Source organism: Sapajus apella, unplaced genomic scaffold, assembly GCF_009761245.1.
Source record: "Sapajus apella isolate SASKATOON/1434 unplaced genomic scaffold, GSC_monkey_1.0 scaffold15, whole genome shotgun sequence".
NCBI lineage: Eukaryota > Metazoa > Chordata > Mammalia > Primates > Cebidae > Sapajus > Sapajus apella.
In genome coordinates this window covers 629,197-646,958 of record NW_022436955.1, presented here as the reverse complement: position 1 = coordinate 646,958, position 17,762 = coordinate 629,197, and the positions used below count along the sequence as shown (strand labels likewise).

The 17,762-nt window shown below is 40.5% G+C and overlaps 1 protein-coding gene and 2 long non-coding RNA genes across 6 annotated transcripts in view; 2 read left to right on the top strand and 1 right to left on the bottom strand.

The window, feature by feature from the left end:
• The window catches only part of LOC116555411, a 15,000-nt gene extending 13,188 nt beyond the window's left edge, over window positions 1–1,812 (top strand). The window contains exon 3 of the long non-coding RNA XR_004270524.1: window positions 1,801–1,812. This is a non-coding gene — a long non-coding RNA (uncharacterized LOC116555411). The remainder of the gene's footprint in view (window positions 1–1,800) is intronic.
• The window catches only part of OGFOD1 (2-oxoglutarate and iron dependent oxygenase domain containing 1), a 26,010-nt gene extending 8,248 nt beyond the window's left edge, over window positions 1–17,762 (bottom strand). The window contains exons 1-8 of one of the 4 annotated variants that reach the window (XM_032283912.1): window positions 17,491–17,762; window positions 16,205–16,350; window positions 11,482–11,528; window positions 6,789–6,889; window positions 2,603–2,719; window positions 1,907–1,998; window positions 1,582–1,710; window positions 879–992 (exon numbers count right to left, since the gene is read on the bottom strand). In XM_032283912.1, coding sequence (XP_032139803.1) covers window positions 879–992; window positions 1,582–1,710; window positions 1,907–1,998; window positions 2,603–2,719; window positions 6,789–6,889; window positions 11,482–11,528; window positions 16,205–16,350; window positions 17,491–17,644 — 900 coding nt within the window. In that variant the 5' untranslated portion in view covers window positions 17,645–17,762. Of the gene's footprint in view, window positions 1–878; window positions 993–1,581; window positions 1,711–1,906; window positions 1,999–2,602; window positions 2,720–6,788; window positions 6,890–11,481; window positions 11,529–16,204; window positions 16,351–17,490 lie in introns of those variants that run through there. The other 3 variants (XM_032283913.1, XM_032283915.1, XM_032283914.1) reach the window with 3 other exon arrangements.
• Window positions 10,449–11,862, top strand: LOC116555413. The gene is made up of 2 exons (XR_004270526.1): window positions 10,449–10,838; window positions 11,149–11,862. It is a non-coding gene; the product is annotated as an uncharacterized LOC116555413 (long non-coding RNA).

Below are 17,762 nucleotides of genomic sequence, written 5' to 3'. Positions count from 1 at the left end.
AAAAAAAAAAAAAAAAAAAAAAAAAAAAAAAAGAAAGGCAAGGCAGGTATGAATCCCAGTTTAACTAAAGACAAAATAAATACCCAGAGTGATTGAGTGATCTGCCCAGGTTAGTAAAACCACAGAACCAGGGCATGAGAATAGGTCTTCTGATTTCTATTTTTTTTTTTTTGAGACAGAGTCTTGCTCCGTTGCCCAGGCTAGAGTGTAATGGCTCGATCTCAGCTCACTACAACTTCCACCTTCCAGGTTGAAGTGATTCTCCTGCCTCAGCCTCCCGAGTAGCTGGGATTACAGGTGTGTGCCACCATGCCTGGCTACTTTTTGTATTTTTTTGAGTAGAGACGGGGTTTCACCATGTTGGCCAGGCTGGTCTCAAACTCCTGACCTCAGAGATCTGCCTGCCTCGGCCTCCCAAAGTGCTGGGGTCATAGGCATGAGCTACCATGCCTGGCCAGTCTTCTGATTTCTGATCTATTTATAGCAAGCTGCCTCATCACTGTCAAACATTTATCAACAGATATTGATCTATTAGTAATCTTTTTAAAAGTAGTAAGATGCACCATTTTTGTTAGAGGAATAGAAAGGTAACTACACACAACTTCTGAGGATGGAAGCTTCTGTGTGTGTGTGTGAATGTGTGTGTGTTTAAGACTCTAGAGAACTGGGGAATACCCAAGGGATTCTTAACACACTAAGCATACCGCTGATACTAATGTTAGTGTTATCATCATTTCTATATTTCATTTGAAGAAGGAATGACATAAACATTCTAATCAGGAACAAAACAAAAGCTCCCCAGTGATGCCTATTCACCCATTTGGGAAGGAAAATTACATGCTAAACAAAATATTCAGAACAAGATAACGCTAGCCTACCTTAAGAAACTCCTTCAGGAGAATTTCAGAACTTTCTTCAAACTCTTCTTGAATTTGAACTTGGTAATCCATGTCCAGATAAGTAGGGTTGATCCAATCATACAAAATCTCATGCTTACGAAGAGGCGGCAGATGCAAAATGTGAGTTAATAATTCCTATTGCTTTTGCTCTTACATCATTTCACACTAATAAAATATAGGCAAATCCTTACTTTATAAGTTTTTCCTATTAAACATAACATACTGGAAAACTCTGCTTGAGAAAGACACTATCAAAAGTTTATTTAAGAAAAGGGAAGGCCGGGCTCAATGGCTCACACCTGTAATCTCAGCACTTTGGAAGACCACGGTGGATGGATCATTTGAGGTCAGGGGTTCGAGACCAGCCTGGCCAACGTGGTGGAACTCTATCTCTACTGAAAAATACAAAATTAGCCAGGCATGGTGGCAAGCACCTGTAATCCCAGCTACCCAGGAGGCTGAGGCAGGAGAATCCAGGAGGTGGAGGTTGTAGTGAGCCAAGATTGCACCACTGTACTCCAGCCTGGGCAACGGAGCAAGACTCTGTCTCAGAAAAAGGAAAGTGGAAAGGGGCAAGCTCAAGCTCAAAGTCCGGTTTCATTAATAGAAACAGTTAACTTTAAAATCGGAGAAATAAACGATATGCTATAGTTCCTAAGATAAGGATATCAGCAATTCTTACATCTTGTGGGATGTGAGGGCTCCTAGGTATGAGGGGTTCAAAGTAGTTGGGAGGCCTAGTCAACGATGGACCATGAAACCAGCCACTTATAGACAAACGTGACTTTTCTTCAGACAGGACTTCAGACACCTGAAAGGAAAAGCCCAGCAGCACATCAACACGAAGAGTAAGGGGGATTACCAGCCAATGAATGCTAATTTCAGGGTCCCCCATGCTAAGTATTAAAACAACATCAGATAACAAGTCGACGGAGCTGTCATGTTTGGATAATGGGTGATTAAAAAGCATAATCCTTGGTACTCTATTTGTTGTTTACAATCTTTACCTGGTGAAAGGACACTGGAGATACTTCAAAGAAAACCAGTTTGTTCCACGAAGGGATAAGAGACTTGACAATCTGTTTCGGCTGAAAGTGTTCTGCACCAGGAGAGAACACATCCATAAATGTGGTTCACTGTCATTAACCACTGCCAGGCTGCCTCATTTTACTCTTGACAGTCTCATTTCTGAGGGCATCTAGATGTGCTCTTCAGACCCTGAAATACCACCCTTCTATCTGTTTCACTCAGACTTGTGAGTTTGACTAAAGGGCATCTGTTCTTACTACACCATCCGTCTATTATTGAGAAGGGCCTGAATAAGTTCTCAAAGCTTCCTGGAGTCAACTTCTGGTGCTAGATATTCAAAAAAACCTTGACTTTCTGTCAAATGGACTGGTCCTGGAAGATTCATAGCCACACACAGCTTTATATGCACTCTACCCTTCCACAGTCAGTATTCAGAAGCTAGGTCTGACTATTTCTCATCTTAAACAGATTCTAATTTATCACTGGAGTAATTTTTAAGTACAAGTTAAAGAGGTGGCTGTCAGGGCTGGCATTTATTCCTCTTGAGGTAGTCACTCAAGAGGAACAAATGAGGAATGAAGACATTGTATATATGAACATGATACTAAATCAACTCAGCTTTACCTCAGAAGTGGCCACTGGTGGTGAAGTGCATGCACTTGTACTTGTCTTACCATCAATGCTGTACAGGTCCAGGGTACCCCCCAGGCTCCTGTCCCAGGGAGGAACCAGGTACAGGATGAAGGCGATACGGCGCCCTTCCAGCTCATCATCATGGCACAGCAGGGCATCTGCAATAGTTTAATGTATACCTTAGATCTCTGCAGATAGTGACCAGCTGACATCTGACTCTACATTTAATATCAGTCCATTTGACATTCACCTGTAATGTCAGCTCCAGCTTTAAATGTCCTCCAGCTTTAAAATGAACCTTATTTCTCCTCTTTTATAAGTAAACAAGTAAGTCAATATAGATAACTCTAAAAACGCTAAAGAGCACATAATTAGATCCAGAGATAATCACTGGATCTAATCCAGTGATTTTGCATATAATCTTCCAGTATTTTTCCTATATATATGTATTGACTTTGAAACAAAATGGCATCTGACAGTGGCTATTTGTGGCCTGCTTTTTAAATTACATGGCAAGTATCTTTCCCTATCAATATATACACTTGGCATCACTTTTAATGGCTGCAGCTATGCTACTATATAGATTATGACCTTACCTCCTTCCCCCTTTAATAGATTTCCTATTTGTTAATTGTTTCCATTTCTTGGTCATTATAAAGACTAATGAAATGAACATTATTGTACATGGATCTTTTTGTACTTGTTCCCATTAGTTTCTTGAGGTGAACTTCTAAAAGCCATGTCGTGGGGCTAGCAAGATAGGCATCTGTGCAGGCTGAGAGGGAGGAAAGGCTACGGTGAACTGCAACCAATTATACATGGAGGGATCGTTTCAATAAATAAATATATTGAAGATAATGGGAGACTTCTCACCGTTCAAGAAGGGAGTTACAAATATGGAAAAGCAGAAATCTAGAATGAAACCTGTGGTGTTCAACTGGAACTAGAAGAATCTATGTGAATTCAGTTTCTCATGTGTGTGTGTGTGTGTGTGTGTGTGTAAAAATACAGGCTGGGCATGGTGGCTCATGCCTGTGATCCCAGCACTTTGGGAAGCCGAGGCAGGCAGATCACCTGAAGTCAGGAGTTGGAGACCAGCCTGGCCAACATGGCAAAATCCCATCTCTACTAAAAATACAAAAATTAGCAGGGCATGGTGGTGCACACCTGTAATCCTAGCTACTCAGGAGTCTGAGGTAGGAGAATGATTTGAACCCAGGAGGCAGAGGTTACGGTAAGCTAAGATCAAACCACTGTATTCCAGCCTGGGTGACAGAGAGAGACTCAGTCTGAAAATATATATATATTCTAAATATAAATGTACATGTGGGCATCTGTGTGTGTGTATGTACATGTATACAGCTATTCACCATCTCTTTACACTGAAAGGGTCTGGGAGCAGTGACACTCTAATAGCAAAGACACTTAAGAGTCCAGATCTTGATTGTTAAGCATCATTCTTCACTAAAACGAACCAGGGTTCTTTGGAAGAATGGCCAACTCCAGGTCATTTTAGGACCCTGGCATCGAAAATACAAGATAAACATGGAAAATCTTATTTTGCAGAAAGTAAGACAAAAAAAAGAATGATAGGGACATAGCAAAAGGACACAGAAGTCAGTTTGAAAGAGCTCTCCTTGGTCAAATCAGGGACAATATCAGCATCAGTATAATGATAGTAACTGATAACAGCTCATTACACAAATAGCAATCCATAAATCCATACCAATATAAACAAATGAATGAACAAGTAAATCGGGAGAAAAGTCTTGTCTAGAGTAGAATGACAGTAACTGTAGAGAGATGATTGTGTTGTAAAATCAGCATCTGGCAGCCTTCATGGTAATAATTTAGTAAGAAACATCAGAAAATGCTAAAATAAGCGAATCAAAGTTTGATGAGAAATGGGATATTTACATAATCTTAAAGTATCTCCCCATAAAATACAGACTGACAGGGAACAAGAATAGTGGAGAAACCTGATGTCAGCTACCACGTTAATCAAGTGATCAAAGTTAATATCACTAATAATAATGTGACACATTGAAACCATGCACCACCTGATACAGTGAAAAGAACACAGTATTCTGTAATCCTGCCAAAAATATATGGCCTAAATCTAATAATGAGAAAACATCAGACCATCCCAAACTATGGAAAGTTTTCCAAAATAACTCATCTGTTCATCTTCATAAAGATCATGAAAGTCCAGGAAACATGGAGGGGCTATTCTAGATTGAGGGAGGTTGAAGAGACAATATTATAACTAAATGCAACATGCAATCCTGACTGGATCTTTTTGCTATAAAGGACCAAATAATGAAACCTGAAGGGAGTCTGGGACTTAGATAATCCATTGATGTGGAATAATGCATCAATATGACTCTCCTGATTCTAATGGTTCATGACTATCATGTAGGAGAATGTCCTTGTAGAAATTACTGAAGTATTCAGGGGTCATAGAACATCATACCAACAATCAACTCTCAAGTAAAACTGGAAAAAATAAATTATTGGTACTATGTTTGCCAATTTTCTGCAAGTTTGAAATTACTTCAAAGTAAAAAGAAAAGATACTGGCTGGGCATGATGGCTCACACCTGTAATCCCAGCCTTTTGGGAGGGCGAGGCAGGTGGATCACTTGAGGTCAGAAGTTCAAGACCAACCAGGCCAACTGGTGAAACCCCACGTCTACTAAAAACACAAGAATTAGCCGGGGGTCATGGCACATGCCTGTAATCTCAGCTACTCAGGAGGCTGAGGCAGGAGAACTGCTTGAACCCAGGAGGCAGAGGTTGCTGTGGGCCAAGATAGTGCCACTGTACTCCAGCCTGGATGACAGAGAGACTCTGTCTCAAATAAACAAACAAAAGAAAGAGTATATGATGGTAAACGAAGATATACCATATGGCCTTTCCTGTGTATCACCAAGTCATCCTCTAAAAGTTGTGAGCAATCTATACTTCCAGGACAGTGTATGAGAGCACACTCAAATAATTATTTAGTAAAATTTAAAAAAGAAAACTCTTTTCCTTCTAGGTAAAAAATCAAGCATGTACCCAAAAAACCATTTATGTGCTGAAAAGGAAATGGAGGAATGTACCCCAAAGTGGTGACGAGAAGAGGAGGCAGGGAGAAGGTGAAGAAAGCTATCATGGTTTACACCATATACTTGCAATATTGTTTTTTTTTTTTTTTTTCCTTTAAGAATATATTCACTTGGCTGGGTGCAGTGGCTCATGCTTTTAATCCCAGCACTTTGGAAGGCCAAGATGGGTGGAACACAAGGTTAGGAGATCAAGGTCATCTTGGCTAACATGGTGAAACCCTATCTCTACTAAAAATACAAAAATTAGCCATGTGTGATGGCGCACGCCTGTAGTCTCAGCTACATGGGGGGTTGAGACAGGAGAATTGCTTGAACCTGGGAGGCAGAGGTTGCAGTGAGCCGAGATCATGCCACTGCACTCCATACTGGGAGACAGAGTGAGACTCTGACCAAAAAAAAAAAAAAAAAAAAAAAAAAAAAGGTTGGGTGCAGTGGCTCATGCCTGTAATCCCAGCACTTTGGGAGGCCGAGGCGGGCGGATTATCTGATGTTGGGAGTTTGAGACCAGCCTGACTAAAATGGAGAAACCCCATCTCTACTAAAAATAGAAAAAATTAGTTGGGTGTGCTGGTGCATGCCTGTAATACCAGCTACTCAGGAGGCTGAGGTAGGAGAATCGCTTGAACCTGGGAGGTGGAGGTTGCATAACCCGAGATCACGCCATTGCACTCCAGCCTGGGCAACAAGAGCGAGACTCTATCTCAAAAAAAAGAAAAAAAAAAAATATGTATTCACTTATTGACTTCAAAATAAAAAAGAAAAGGGAAAATGGCATTGAAGGAGATGGTTGTTCCTTAGGAAGTCTAAGAATATAAAGTTTATATATCACTCTGAATTTCTTGATAATTGTATGCACAGTTGGTACGTATGTGGATTATAGGCATTTTGCTGAAAATACGGTCAGTAGCTTTCATCATATTCTGAAAGACAACCAACCACTGCTTATGCCTTCTTATAAGGTGGGTATTTCTGTCTGTGAACTGTGTCTTTATCAGGAAGATCCGGATGCTTTGCAGGGACATTCAGTCGAGTGTTTTGGTACACAGATACCATCTCTCCATTACTGTTGAGTTAAAGCCTTTAAATCTTATAGACATCAGACCTTTATCTTCCTTACCAGTGAATTCATATTTAGCACAGGACATGTCAATTGTTGGTTCCAGGTCAATTTTAGAAATATCAGAAAGCCAGGACCGGAAATCTTCAAACAGAATTTTCCTAGAAATGTAAACAAAAGAAAACCTGTTATGCTGCGACAGTGTGGGCCCTATTTGGATCTAGGTCACAACTTTTCTTTCCTGGAGATCACATTTTATTCAAGAGATACATTCTTAGATCTCATTTGAGACATTCTGAGAAATGTTTCTCAATTCAAATTTGCATAGCTTAAGTCTAATGTTCCCAGAAAAATTAATGTAAATCCCCTATCTACTGTGGCTTATTTGTTTTAATGGTTCATGTTTTCTCAGTATTTTTTTCCTCCTAAATTTAAAGTATGCCCTATCATGGCGGCAGTGACGAAGGCCAAAGCCTTTGTCATAACAACTCATCACACCAATGTTCTAGTCCAAGTTACTGATTTTCAGACAAGTTTTTCAGCACTAAAATGGAAAGCTCAACTTTCTTTTGCTCTCTTTTTTTTTTTTTTTTTTTTTTTGAGATAGAGTCTTGCCCTGTTGTCCAGGCTGGAGTGCAGTGGCACGATCTCAGCTCACTGCAACCTCTACCTCTGTGTTCAAGTGATTCTCCTGCCTCAGCCTCCTGAGTAGCTGGGATTACAGGCATGCACCACCATGTCTGGCTAATTTTTATATTTTTAGTAGAGATGGGGTTTTTCTATGTTGGCCAGGCTGGTCTCCAACTCCCGACCTCAAGTGATCCGCCCACCTCGGCCTCCCAACATGCTGGGATTACAGGTGCGAGCCACCGTACCCAGCTTCAACTGTTTTTCTTTACACACTTTACTTTACTTCCAATGCCAAATATGTGGGCTTTTCCCCACACACTGACCAATTCTCTGACACCAGCTGAGTGTCTTAAAAGTCAATTCAATTCTGACACTATCTACCAGGGGTTAATACAGGTTAAGGGCTTAGTCCCACGAGATTGCCCCCAGTGTGACCTCTCCTCTATCCCCCACCCGCGCCGTTTCGGATACTAATTACAAGTCCAAGTTGTGACCTATATGCTTCTAACCAAATAGTTATAAACCAGAGGTTCACACTACTGCCTCCTCGGGTTTGATAATTTGCTAGAATAGCTCACAGAACTCAGAAGAAGTTTGTTTACTAGATTACTCATTTATTATAAAAGGATACAACTCAGAAATAGCCAGATGGAAGGGATGAATAGGGTGAGATATGAGGAAGGGGTATGGAGCTTCCACACCATGGTCCTCCCCAGTTATACCACCTTCCCAGTTCCTCCATGGGTTCAGCAATTCTAAACTCCTTTGGTTAGGGTATCTGATGGAGGTTTCATTATGAAGGAATAATTGATTAAGTGATTGGCTATCGGTGATTAACTCAACCTCCAGCCCCTCTTCCCTTGCAGGATGTCAGAGAGGTCTGTGCCAGGAATAGAGACCAAGACCAAACATATATTTATTATAAATCACAAGCATTAATACTAGTGCCACCATTTAATGAACACTTAGGTGGCACTGTTTAGAAGATTAAAACAGCTTTAAATGGCAAGAATGGTGAGTGTTGAATTAAATGCATAATAATGAGTAAAATCCTTCATAGAAGTTCTGATGCTAACAGGATACCAATAGGAGATGGTGAACATTTCCATTTTTTCTTTTTTTTTTTTTTTTTTTTGAGACAGAGTTTCACTCTTGTTGCCCAGGCTGGAGTGCAATGGCGTGATCTCGGCTCACCGCAACCTCCGCCTCCTGGGTTCAGGCAATTCTCCTGCCTCAGCCTCCTGAGTAGCTGGGATTACAGGCACGCGCCACCATGCCCAGCTGATTTTTTGTAGTTTTAGTAGAGACGGGGTTTCACCATGTTGACCAGGATGGTCTCGATCTCTTGACCTTGTGATCCACCCGCCTTGGCCTCCCAAAGTGCTGGGATTACAGGCGTGAGCCACCGCGACCGGCCAACATTTCCATTTGTCAGCTAAACTGGCTCTCTACGTAGAAATCTCTTGAACACAATTTATAACTCATTCAGCCAATCAACTTTGAAATTATGAATTATTAACCTCAAGGAATTAAAAACATTTTTAAAAGATTTACATTAGTTCAAATTACACTTACAAAGATACTTAATATTTTTTGGATCATCCTACTCCAAATGCACTTAACTGAAATTACTATAAAATACAACTGTCCTTTTTATAACTAAATATCAAATCTCCATGTTGATCTCCAAGATTTCATTACCAAATACCTTTTTATATTATATACTACCCAAACAAAAAAAATTCCATTATTAGCTGTGAACAAGCTTAAAAAAAATTCCATAAAATAATTGTGCTCAGTCAGTCCATCCAGAGGTGCCATGTTAACTTTTAAAGGCAGAGTTGCAAATTACATAGAATGGATCAGGATAGCAAACTGCTGAACCAGGCTTCAGATAATGTGAGTGATAAATATTTCTTCAAACTCTTGATACTCTAAGCAATTAATAGTCTTAAATCCTTTACTTGTAACATCAGCTTCCACGAATTCCAGAAAAAGCTCTTCTACTCATTCTATGAAAGTGTCACAAGGACAGGCTTATTTTCTGTCATTGTTAGCACTTGTTAATTGTATTCATGAAGGAACTCACAGAACCCAAGTAGGAAATAAAAAGATCAGCTTTCTGTAATGATTAAGGAATTGCGGCTAGCTGACCATCTAGCTGTAAGCCTTTGGTGTGGAATGTAACTCAGTCCCACATGAAATGCTTAGCAGAGGGGTGTTGTGAACTAAGGAGATAATGCCTTAATGCATGATAATCTGTCTTTAGGGGGATAAAAGTCTAAGTAAATGTGAAACATAATGTGTTACAGTTAACACACAAGCAATAGTTCAGGATTTAGAAGAAAGAAACTGTGTAGGCTGCCTATCATACATGGAAGTGTTGCAGAGAAAAAATAGGATGAGAATAAATAATTTATGCCACATAGATGAAAAACAGCTATTACAAAGCAACATGTACTCATTACAAAAAAACTAGGAAAAAATACCATGTAAGTAAAAAACTGTTAAATCTGTATTCCTACTAGCAAGAGTTAAATACTCTATTTTTCCAAATCTTTATCATTGTACACCCAAATGTAAATGTGTGTATCTCTTTTTAAAATAAGATAACATGACGTGAATCTACTGGTCAGAAAAAAACAACGAACCATCAAATTGCGTGTACCGTTTATTTTTTTCTCTTTACAAAAATGTATATCATTATTTTATATATCACGAAGAAAAAAATGCTGTCACTTAAAGTAGGACACAAAAGTGATTGTGTGGGACACTAGATCTCAGAGCGGTGGCTCATGCCTGTAATCTCAGCACTTTGGGAGGCCGAGGCAGGTGGATCACGAGGTCAGGAGTTCAGGACCAGCCTGGCCAACATAGTGAAACCCTATCTCTACTAAAAATACAAAAATTAGACAGGCATGCCGTCATGTGCCTGCAGTCTCAGCTACTCGGGAAGTTGAGGCAGGAGAACTGCTTGAACCCAGGAGGCGGAGGTTGTGGTGAGCCGAGACTGCACCACTGCACTCCCGCAACAGAGTGAGACTCTGTCTCAAAAAAAAAAGTTAAAAGTTTCTTAGAGTTGAGAAAATAGATAATGAAAATATTCATGTGTCAAAATTCATATATATCATATTTAATCATTACACAGTTTCCACTTTTTGTTTTGTACTATTAGGTTTAAATCTCCACGGGCCATTAAATTTGTATATACTTTTTCAATATTATAAACAATACTACAATAAATAATCTTGTATGGAATCTTTGAGCATATCCTTATTTTCTCAGGATAAATTCTCATAAGTGAAACTATTCCACAAAAAGATATGCATATTTTTGGCTGGGCATGGTGGCTCACCCATATTACGTAATCCTTGCACTTTGGGAGGCCAAGGCGGGTGGATCACGAGGTCAAGAGATCGAGACCATCCTGGTCAACATGGTGAAACCATCTTCTAAGAAAGACTGCAGCAGTGTATAAAGGTATCTATAAGGCCGGGCATGGTGGCTCAAGCCTGTAATCCCAGCACTTTGGGAGGCCAAGGCGGGTGGATCACGAGGTCAAGAGATCGAGACCATCCTGGTCAACATGGTGAAACCCCATCTCTACTAGAAATACAAAAAACATTAGCTGGGCATGGTGGCGCGTGCCCGTAATCCCAGCTACTCAGGAGGTTGAGGCAGGAGAACTGCCTGAACCCAGTAGGCGGAGGTTGCGGTGAGCCGAGATCGCGCCATTGCACTCCAGCCTGGGTAACAAGAGCGAAACTCCGTCTCAAAAAAAAAAAAAAAGGTATCTATAACTGATCTATACCTGTCAACACTAGGGTTTTTGTTTTTAATATTTACCAACCTAACGTGTGAAAAATGCTATCTCCAGTGTTAACTTCTGTTTCCTTGATAACTAACAAGGCTGAACATTTTATCACTGAGAACTTGGGCCTTGGAATGAGACGGACTTAATTTTAAGCTATGCAAACTTAATTTCTCAGTCTCTTTTCTCCTCTACAAAGTGGGTTAACGATGTCAACAAGGATTATATAACATACACAACCTTGTAACATTTAAAGCACTTACTACTCTGCCTGACATGTTAGGTACACAACAAATATGATTACTTGTTTACCTTAAAGCAGATATGTGGGGCTCTCTTCTCTTCCTCAAATCATCAGACTGGAACATGAAAAGAGAGGAAAAAAAAAGGGATTTCCTTCACATAAGAAACACACAAAGGAAAGCAGTTTAGTGAGCGTTCTGGTCCTAACATTGACATGAAGAGCCCAGACTCCGAAGCCAGGCTGCTTAAGTTTATTATAGGTCCCTTCCATTGGATGGCTCTGTGACTTGGCAAGTTATTACCCTCTGTGCTGTACTCATTGAACAAATACTTAAGTCGTTATCATAGTCTAGTTCCTATGCCTGTTAAGGGAGACAGACAACAGACACAAAAAGCAGATTAGTATAAAGATGGTGAGTGCACAAGGGGAAAAAAAAAAACCCAGGAAAATAAGGATGGGGAGTGCTGAGCCTGGGGAGTGGTTTGCAATTATAATCAGGTCGGCTAAGGTAGACTTCAAGGGGGTGAAACAAAGACTTGAAGGAGGCTGGGAAGTGTGGCAAGGGAATATCAAGGCACAGAGCATTCAAGGCCCTGGGCATGAAGCATGCCTGGCCTATTCAAGCTACTGCAAGAGCAGAGGGAGAGGGAGGGCAGTAGGAGACTTAGTGCCATTGGAAGTACTTTGGCTTTGACTCAAAGAAATGAGAAGCTTCACCTAATTATATCTAAGCAAAAAAAAAAAAAAAAAAAGTCATTGGAGTTTTTGAGAAATAACATTCTTTAAAGATAATATCCACATAACACATAATATCTACATAATTTCAAGTGATTAAATTGACCATTTAACCACTTGAAGGTGTGTAATTCAGTGGATTTTAGTATATTGACATTGTTGGGCAATCATTAGCACCACCTAATTTCAGAACTTTTTTTTTTTTTTAAGATGGGGTTTCACCATGTTGGTCAGGCCGGTCTTGAACTCCCAACCTCAGGTGATCCGCCCACCTTGGCCTCCAAAGTGCTTGGATTACAGGCGTGAGCCACCACGCCCGGCCTAATTTCAAAACTTTTTAACACTCCAAAAAGATACCTTTGTGCCCATTTAGGTAGTCATTCCCTATTCTCTCCTCCCTCCAGCCCCTGGTAACCACCTGCCTATTCTGGACATTACACATAAATGGAATCATACAATACGTAGCCTTTTGCATCTGACTTCTTTCACTTAGCATAATGTTTTCAAGGTTCATCCATGTTGTAGCAGTATCAGTATGTCATTCCTTCTAATGGCTAAATTATTCCATTCTATGGGTATACCACATTTTGTTTATTCACAGTTGAATCGTTTCCACTTTTTGGCCATTATACATAAAACTGCTACAAACATTTGTGTAGAAGTTTTTATGTGAACATGTTTTTAATTATCTTGGGTCCATTTACATTTTAAAATAACACAATGACTTAAGTGACTGTGTGAGCAGGCGACGATAGAAGGGAAAATGGTTGATACACAAATAGAGTAATCCTGGTGAGACACAGGTTGCTTGAACCAGGGGTTGGCCTTTGGCAGCAGAAGCAGTAAGAAGTGGGCTTCTCTGGATACACAGCGGTGTGCCACTCACATTCTGAGAAATTTGTTGTTAGGTAATTTCAATGTTGTTCCAACATCATAGAGTGCATTTACATAAATCTAGATGGTATAACTTACTATACATCTAGACTATATGGTATAGCCTATTGTTCCCAAGCTACAAACAAGCTGGCATGTTACTCTATTGAATACTATAGGCAAGAAAATAGAAGTATTTGTGTACCTAAACATATCTAAGTATAGAAAAGGTACAATAAAAATAGGTATTACTTTATGGGATCACTACTGTATCCACTGCTGACAGAAAATGTCATGTGGTGACTGTATTTTCAAGGTAGAAATAGCAGAGTTTCATGACAGACTGGAAGGTAGAGATAGCAGAGTTTCCCGATGGACTGGAAATAAGGTGAAAGAGGAATCAAGGATGACCTCCTTTTTGGCCTGAGCCCTGGGAAAGATCAAGCTACTATTAACTGTGATGGGGAAAACTGCAGGTGGAGCAGAGTTAGAGGGAGAAGGCCAGAAGTTTAATTTTGAACTTAAGTGTTAGACACTTATTAGACATCCAAGAGGAGGAAAAGCCGTGAGACCCATAGACATCTATGTACCTAGGGAAGGAGTCCAAGCATTAGGATGCAGAGTATTCTACCATTAAGAAGTCAGGTGGAAGAGGAAGACTTAGCAAAGGAAGCTAAGAAGAAATGGCCACTGAGGAAGAACAGAAACCAAGAGACCATGAAAATAAAGCAAAAAAAAAAATGTCTCCAGGAGGAAATAGTGATATAGTAGGTCAAATGCTGCTGATGAGCTAAGGAAGGACTGGAAACTGATTATCAGATTCAGTAATGTGGAGGTTATCAGTGACCTTGACGAGTATAGTTTCGGTGCAGTAGCAGAAGCAAAAGCCTGATTAAAATGGGCTTACCAGAGACTCACAGGAGAGGAATTTGACACAGTGCAGACAAGTCTTATAAGAAATTCTGCTGAGAAGAGAAGCACAGCAATGGGGTGGTAGCTGAAGAGAAAATTTGGTCAAGAACTTTATTTTTTCTTATGATAAGAAGAACTAACAGCTTCTTTTCTTTTTGGTATGCTGAAGGGAATTATCCAGAGAGAAACAAAAACTGATATAGTTTCCTCAACTGTAAAACAGGTATAATACTGGACCTCTTTCATGGGATTGTTTTGAGGATTTAATGACTAAATATAAAGCACTTAGCATGGCATAAAGTACGCATTCAATCATGCTTGCTTTAAAAAATACTGAATACAAAATATTGGGCAACTCCTAATGACAAAGCTGATTATGAAGTTGGAAGGTGTCAGTGACCCAATTATCAAGTCAATTCATACCACAAGCAAAGAAAAGGGTATGGATGAGGATTAAAGGGGCAGGAGAATGAAACCAGGTTTTATATCTACTGTCTTAGGGTGAAGAGTTCCTGTCCAAAACGGTTAACAGTAAAAAGTATTCACAGTAGAGTTTTACCAAACTTCCATGTGGATCCAAAGTAATGGGTGCTCCTTTTTTTTTTAAGTCACCCAAAGCTCTTTTTATTATTTTGCCTTTTATCTTCCAGTATTTTTAATCTTCCAAATTGCATTAAGTAAAAATCATTCTGATGTTTGAATTTAGTAATCAGAAGCATATGGCCCTAAATTAACAAGAGGCCAAGTATGTGATAATCACAATGGCAGGCAACTGTGGTTTTTAATTAACCTGTGCAACCTTACCATGGAAAAATGTTTAGTTTTTGGCTTTCTGAATTATTAAGAGTCATATGTTTCATGTATTTATCCTGGTTAATTCAGTCATGTGTATAAGGCCCAAAGACAGAAGATTTGGGGAAGGTCAGGATACATCCATTGGATCAATCAGCTCTAATGTAAAAGAATAAGAAAATCTCTTATTTACTGTCTTATCCCAAATAAAATAAAATGGGAAAATGCAAAAACAAAAAACAAAATTAATCTTCATCTTTTTTTTTTAAGCACAGATGTCCCTGAGGTTTTCAGGAATTTCTAAGAGTGATATCCTACATGTACTAAAAGATATACCCCCAAACTGAGGAAACCAATGACCTGTATTTCTGTACCTAGACTGAGATGTGTCTTCCAGAGTAGAAAAATCAACCTTTAAAAAAAAAAAAGAGATAGTCTTTTCTGCCCAATTAAACTGTCCACCAAACTCTTTGTCCTATTGCAATGTAGAGCATATTGTAATACATCAAGTCACCTGAAACAGGCATAAACTGAAAATTTTATTTGAGATGGAATTTTGCTCTTGTCACCCAGGCTGGAGTGCAATGGTGTGATCTCTGCTCACTCCAACTTCCACCTCCTGGGTTCAAGTGATTCTCCTGCCTCAGCCTCCCAAGTAGCTGGGATTACAGGTGAGTGTCACCACACCCAGAAAAGTTTTGTATTTTTAGTAGAGAAGGGGTTTTACCATGTTGACCAGGCTGGTCTTGAACTCCTGACCTCGGGTGATTCACTCGCCTTGGCCTCCCAAAGTGCTGACATTACAGGCATGAGCCACCGTGCCCAGCCTGAACTCAAAATTTTAAATGGTAATTATCTCCCAATGCACAACTCTCTTCATGATACCACTTACCCACACGTACTTAACCCCTTTGTTTATAACATACTTCCTCCTCGGCTTAATCTGTTTCTTCACTATCTCTGTAACCATCACTTTCACCCTATTATTATTTCTGGCCTGAGCAACTGGAAAGATCAAGTTGCTTTTAACTGTGATAGGGAACACTGAAGGTGGAGCAAATTTAGAGAAGACCAGGAGTTTAGCTTTGAATTTAAGTGTCAGACACTTACAAGGTATCGAAGAGGAGGCAAAGCCATGAAACCCACAGAAATCTGTATACCTAGGGAAGACATTATCACTCTCCCCATTCCTGCAGATGAAGAAACTGAGAAGTCTTTGAGAGTACAGAGCTTGCACTTTAAACACCAGATTTTAAGTACAGAGCAGGCATGGTCTAAGGCTTCCATATAATAATTATAGCCCTTAACACATAGTTCACACTCAGTAAGCTGGGTTAAATGAAAGCATGCTCTTAACAATGTCAGCAAGGACCCTTCAAGGCAAACCCATCCTAAAACCTCAAGTCTAAAGGTATTGAATGATTTTACAGACAATGAATTTCCAAGGCGGAAGAGCTAATGCAGCAAAGAAATAAATACCTGCTGGAACTTATATAAATCATTATACTTCTCATGGAAATCCAAGTTCATAAGTTCCTTCTGAAGCCCTTCCAAGAAGTCTTGGCTTTGGATAAAGTTTGGGATCACGCAGTGAAGAAAAGGGTCCATGTCCATGACAACGGCTTCTGTTGGAAGGAAAACATTATCTATGGCTTTTTTTCCTTTCTTTTCCCAAGTTACTGTCAGACGCATTTACTGCCTACTGTACTTAAAAAAAAATCAGTTCAGTTCAGGCATAACCACTTCTAATTCCTTGATTTTTACCCCAACATTTATCCACTGCTTCTGGCTGGCTAGATCACCCTGCTAATCATCACCACCACCTACCAGGTCCCAGGCCCGGGGGTGCTTTACATGCATTAACTCGTTTAATCTTTTCAACAGCTCTAAGGGAGACATTATCACTCTCCCCATCCTACAGATAAAGAAACTGAGAGTACAGAGTTTGCACTTTAAACACTAAGCTATGGTTTCCCATAGGCATCCAGACCACCCAGGACCCTCCTCTTCAAAGCACTTGACAACAGAAAGAAAAATCACAGGAAACTCTAGAAGGGGATGCCTGGCACACAAAGCAGAGCTCCTATCACATAAGGTGATGTTTGAAGTTGGGGCTGGAATCGTTCAGCGCAGCCTCCCTTCCTTAGTCAACACGTGTTTATTTTCATACATCATGTAGTCAAATTATAGGCGCGTGAAGACAAGAAAACTCGGGAGCCGAGATGGCAGCTCATGGCAAATGGTCTAGCTAGACTCTCCTGGGACAGCCGAGCAATGCCCTTGCACGACAAATGACATCAACCACTCCCGTATTTGTCCAGACGTGTATTGGGCCTTACTCAGGAGAACATTTACTGAAGCCTGCAAGCATTAGCTTATTGCTTCCATTCACCGTCTTTCTGAGGTACATACTATTAACTATCGCATTTTACTTAGGAAGCAACTGAAGTTTAATAAAGTTAACTCCATTGCCCGGCGACGCCCAATCAGGGGAGAGGATTCTAGCTCGGTAATCTGAGAATCCAGAATGCAACTATCACTTGCCTACCCTCTGCTTCCCGAAACTCTCCGGCCTCCATTTCTCCCTCTTCTCAGGTTTCTAAATTCAAACCAAATTTGGAGTGAAAGAGAGCAGCAGCCGAGGCAGGAGGGTCCTCCAAGAGCCTCTTTCCTTGCTGCCCCGCTGCCAAGGTTCGAGTTCCAGGGCTTTTTCAGAGGTCCCCAGACCCCTGAGTGGCGGCCCCTCCCTGAGAGCACCCGGTTACCGTGACTGAATGGCGTCCTGCGGCTCCAGGCCTCAGCCACCTGCTTTTTCAAGGTTTCCTCCGTGACAGCGTCCGAAAATTCCGCCATCACCTCCTTCTTTCCCTTTTTTCCCACCCGGGCTGGGCCGGGCTCCGCAGGCCGCTTCCCATTCATCTCCTCCTAAGGTACAGAGCCAAGCCACTCTAATCAAGACGCTGCTTTCCTAAAGGGACTACAATTCCCGGCATGCCCCCTTCACCGTGTTCCCCAGCGCTACCCAAATGGAAGCACC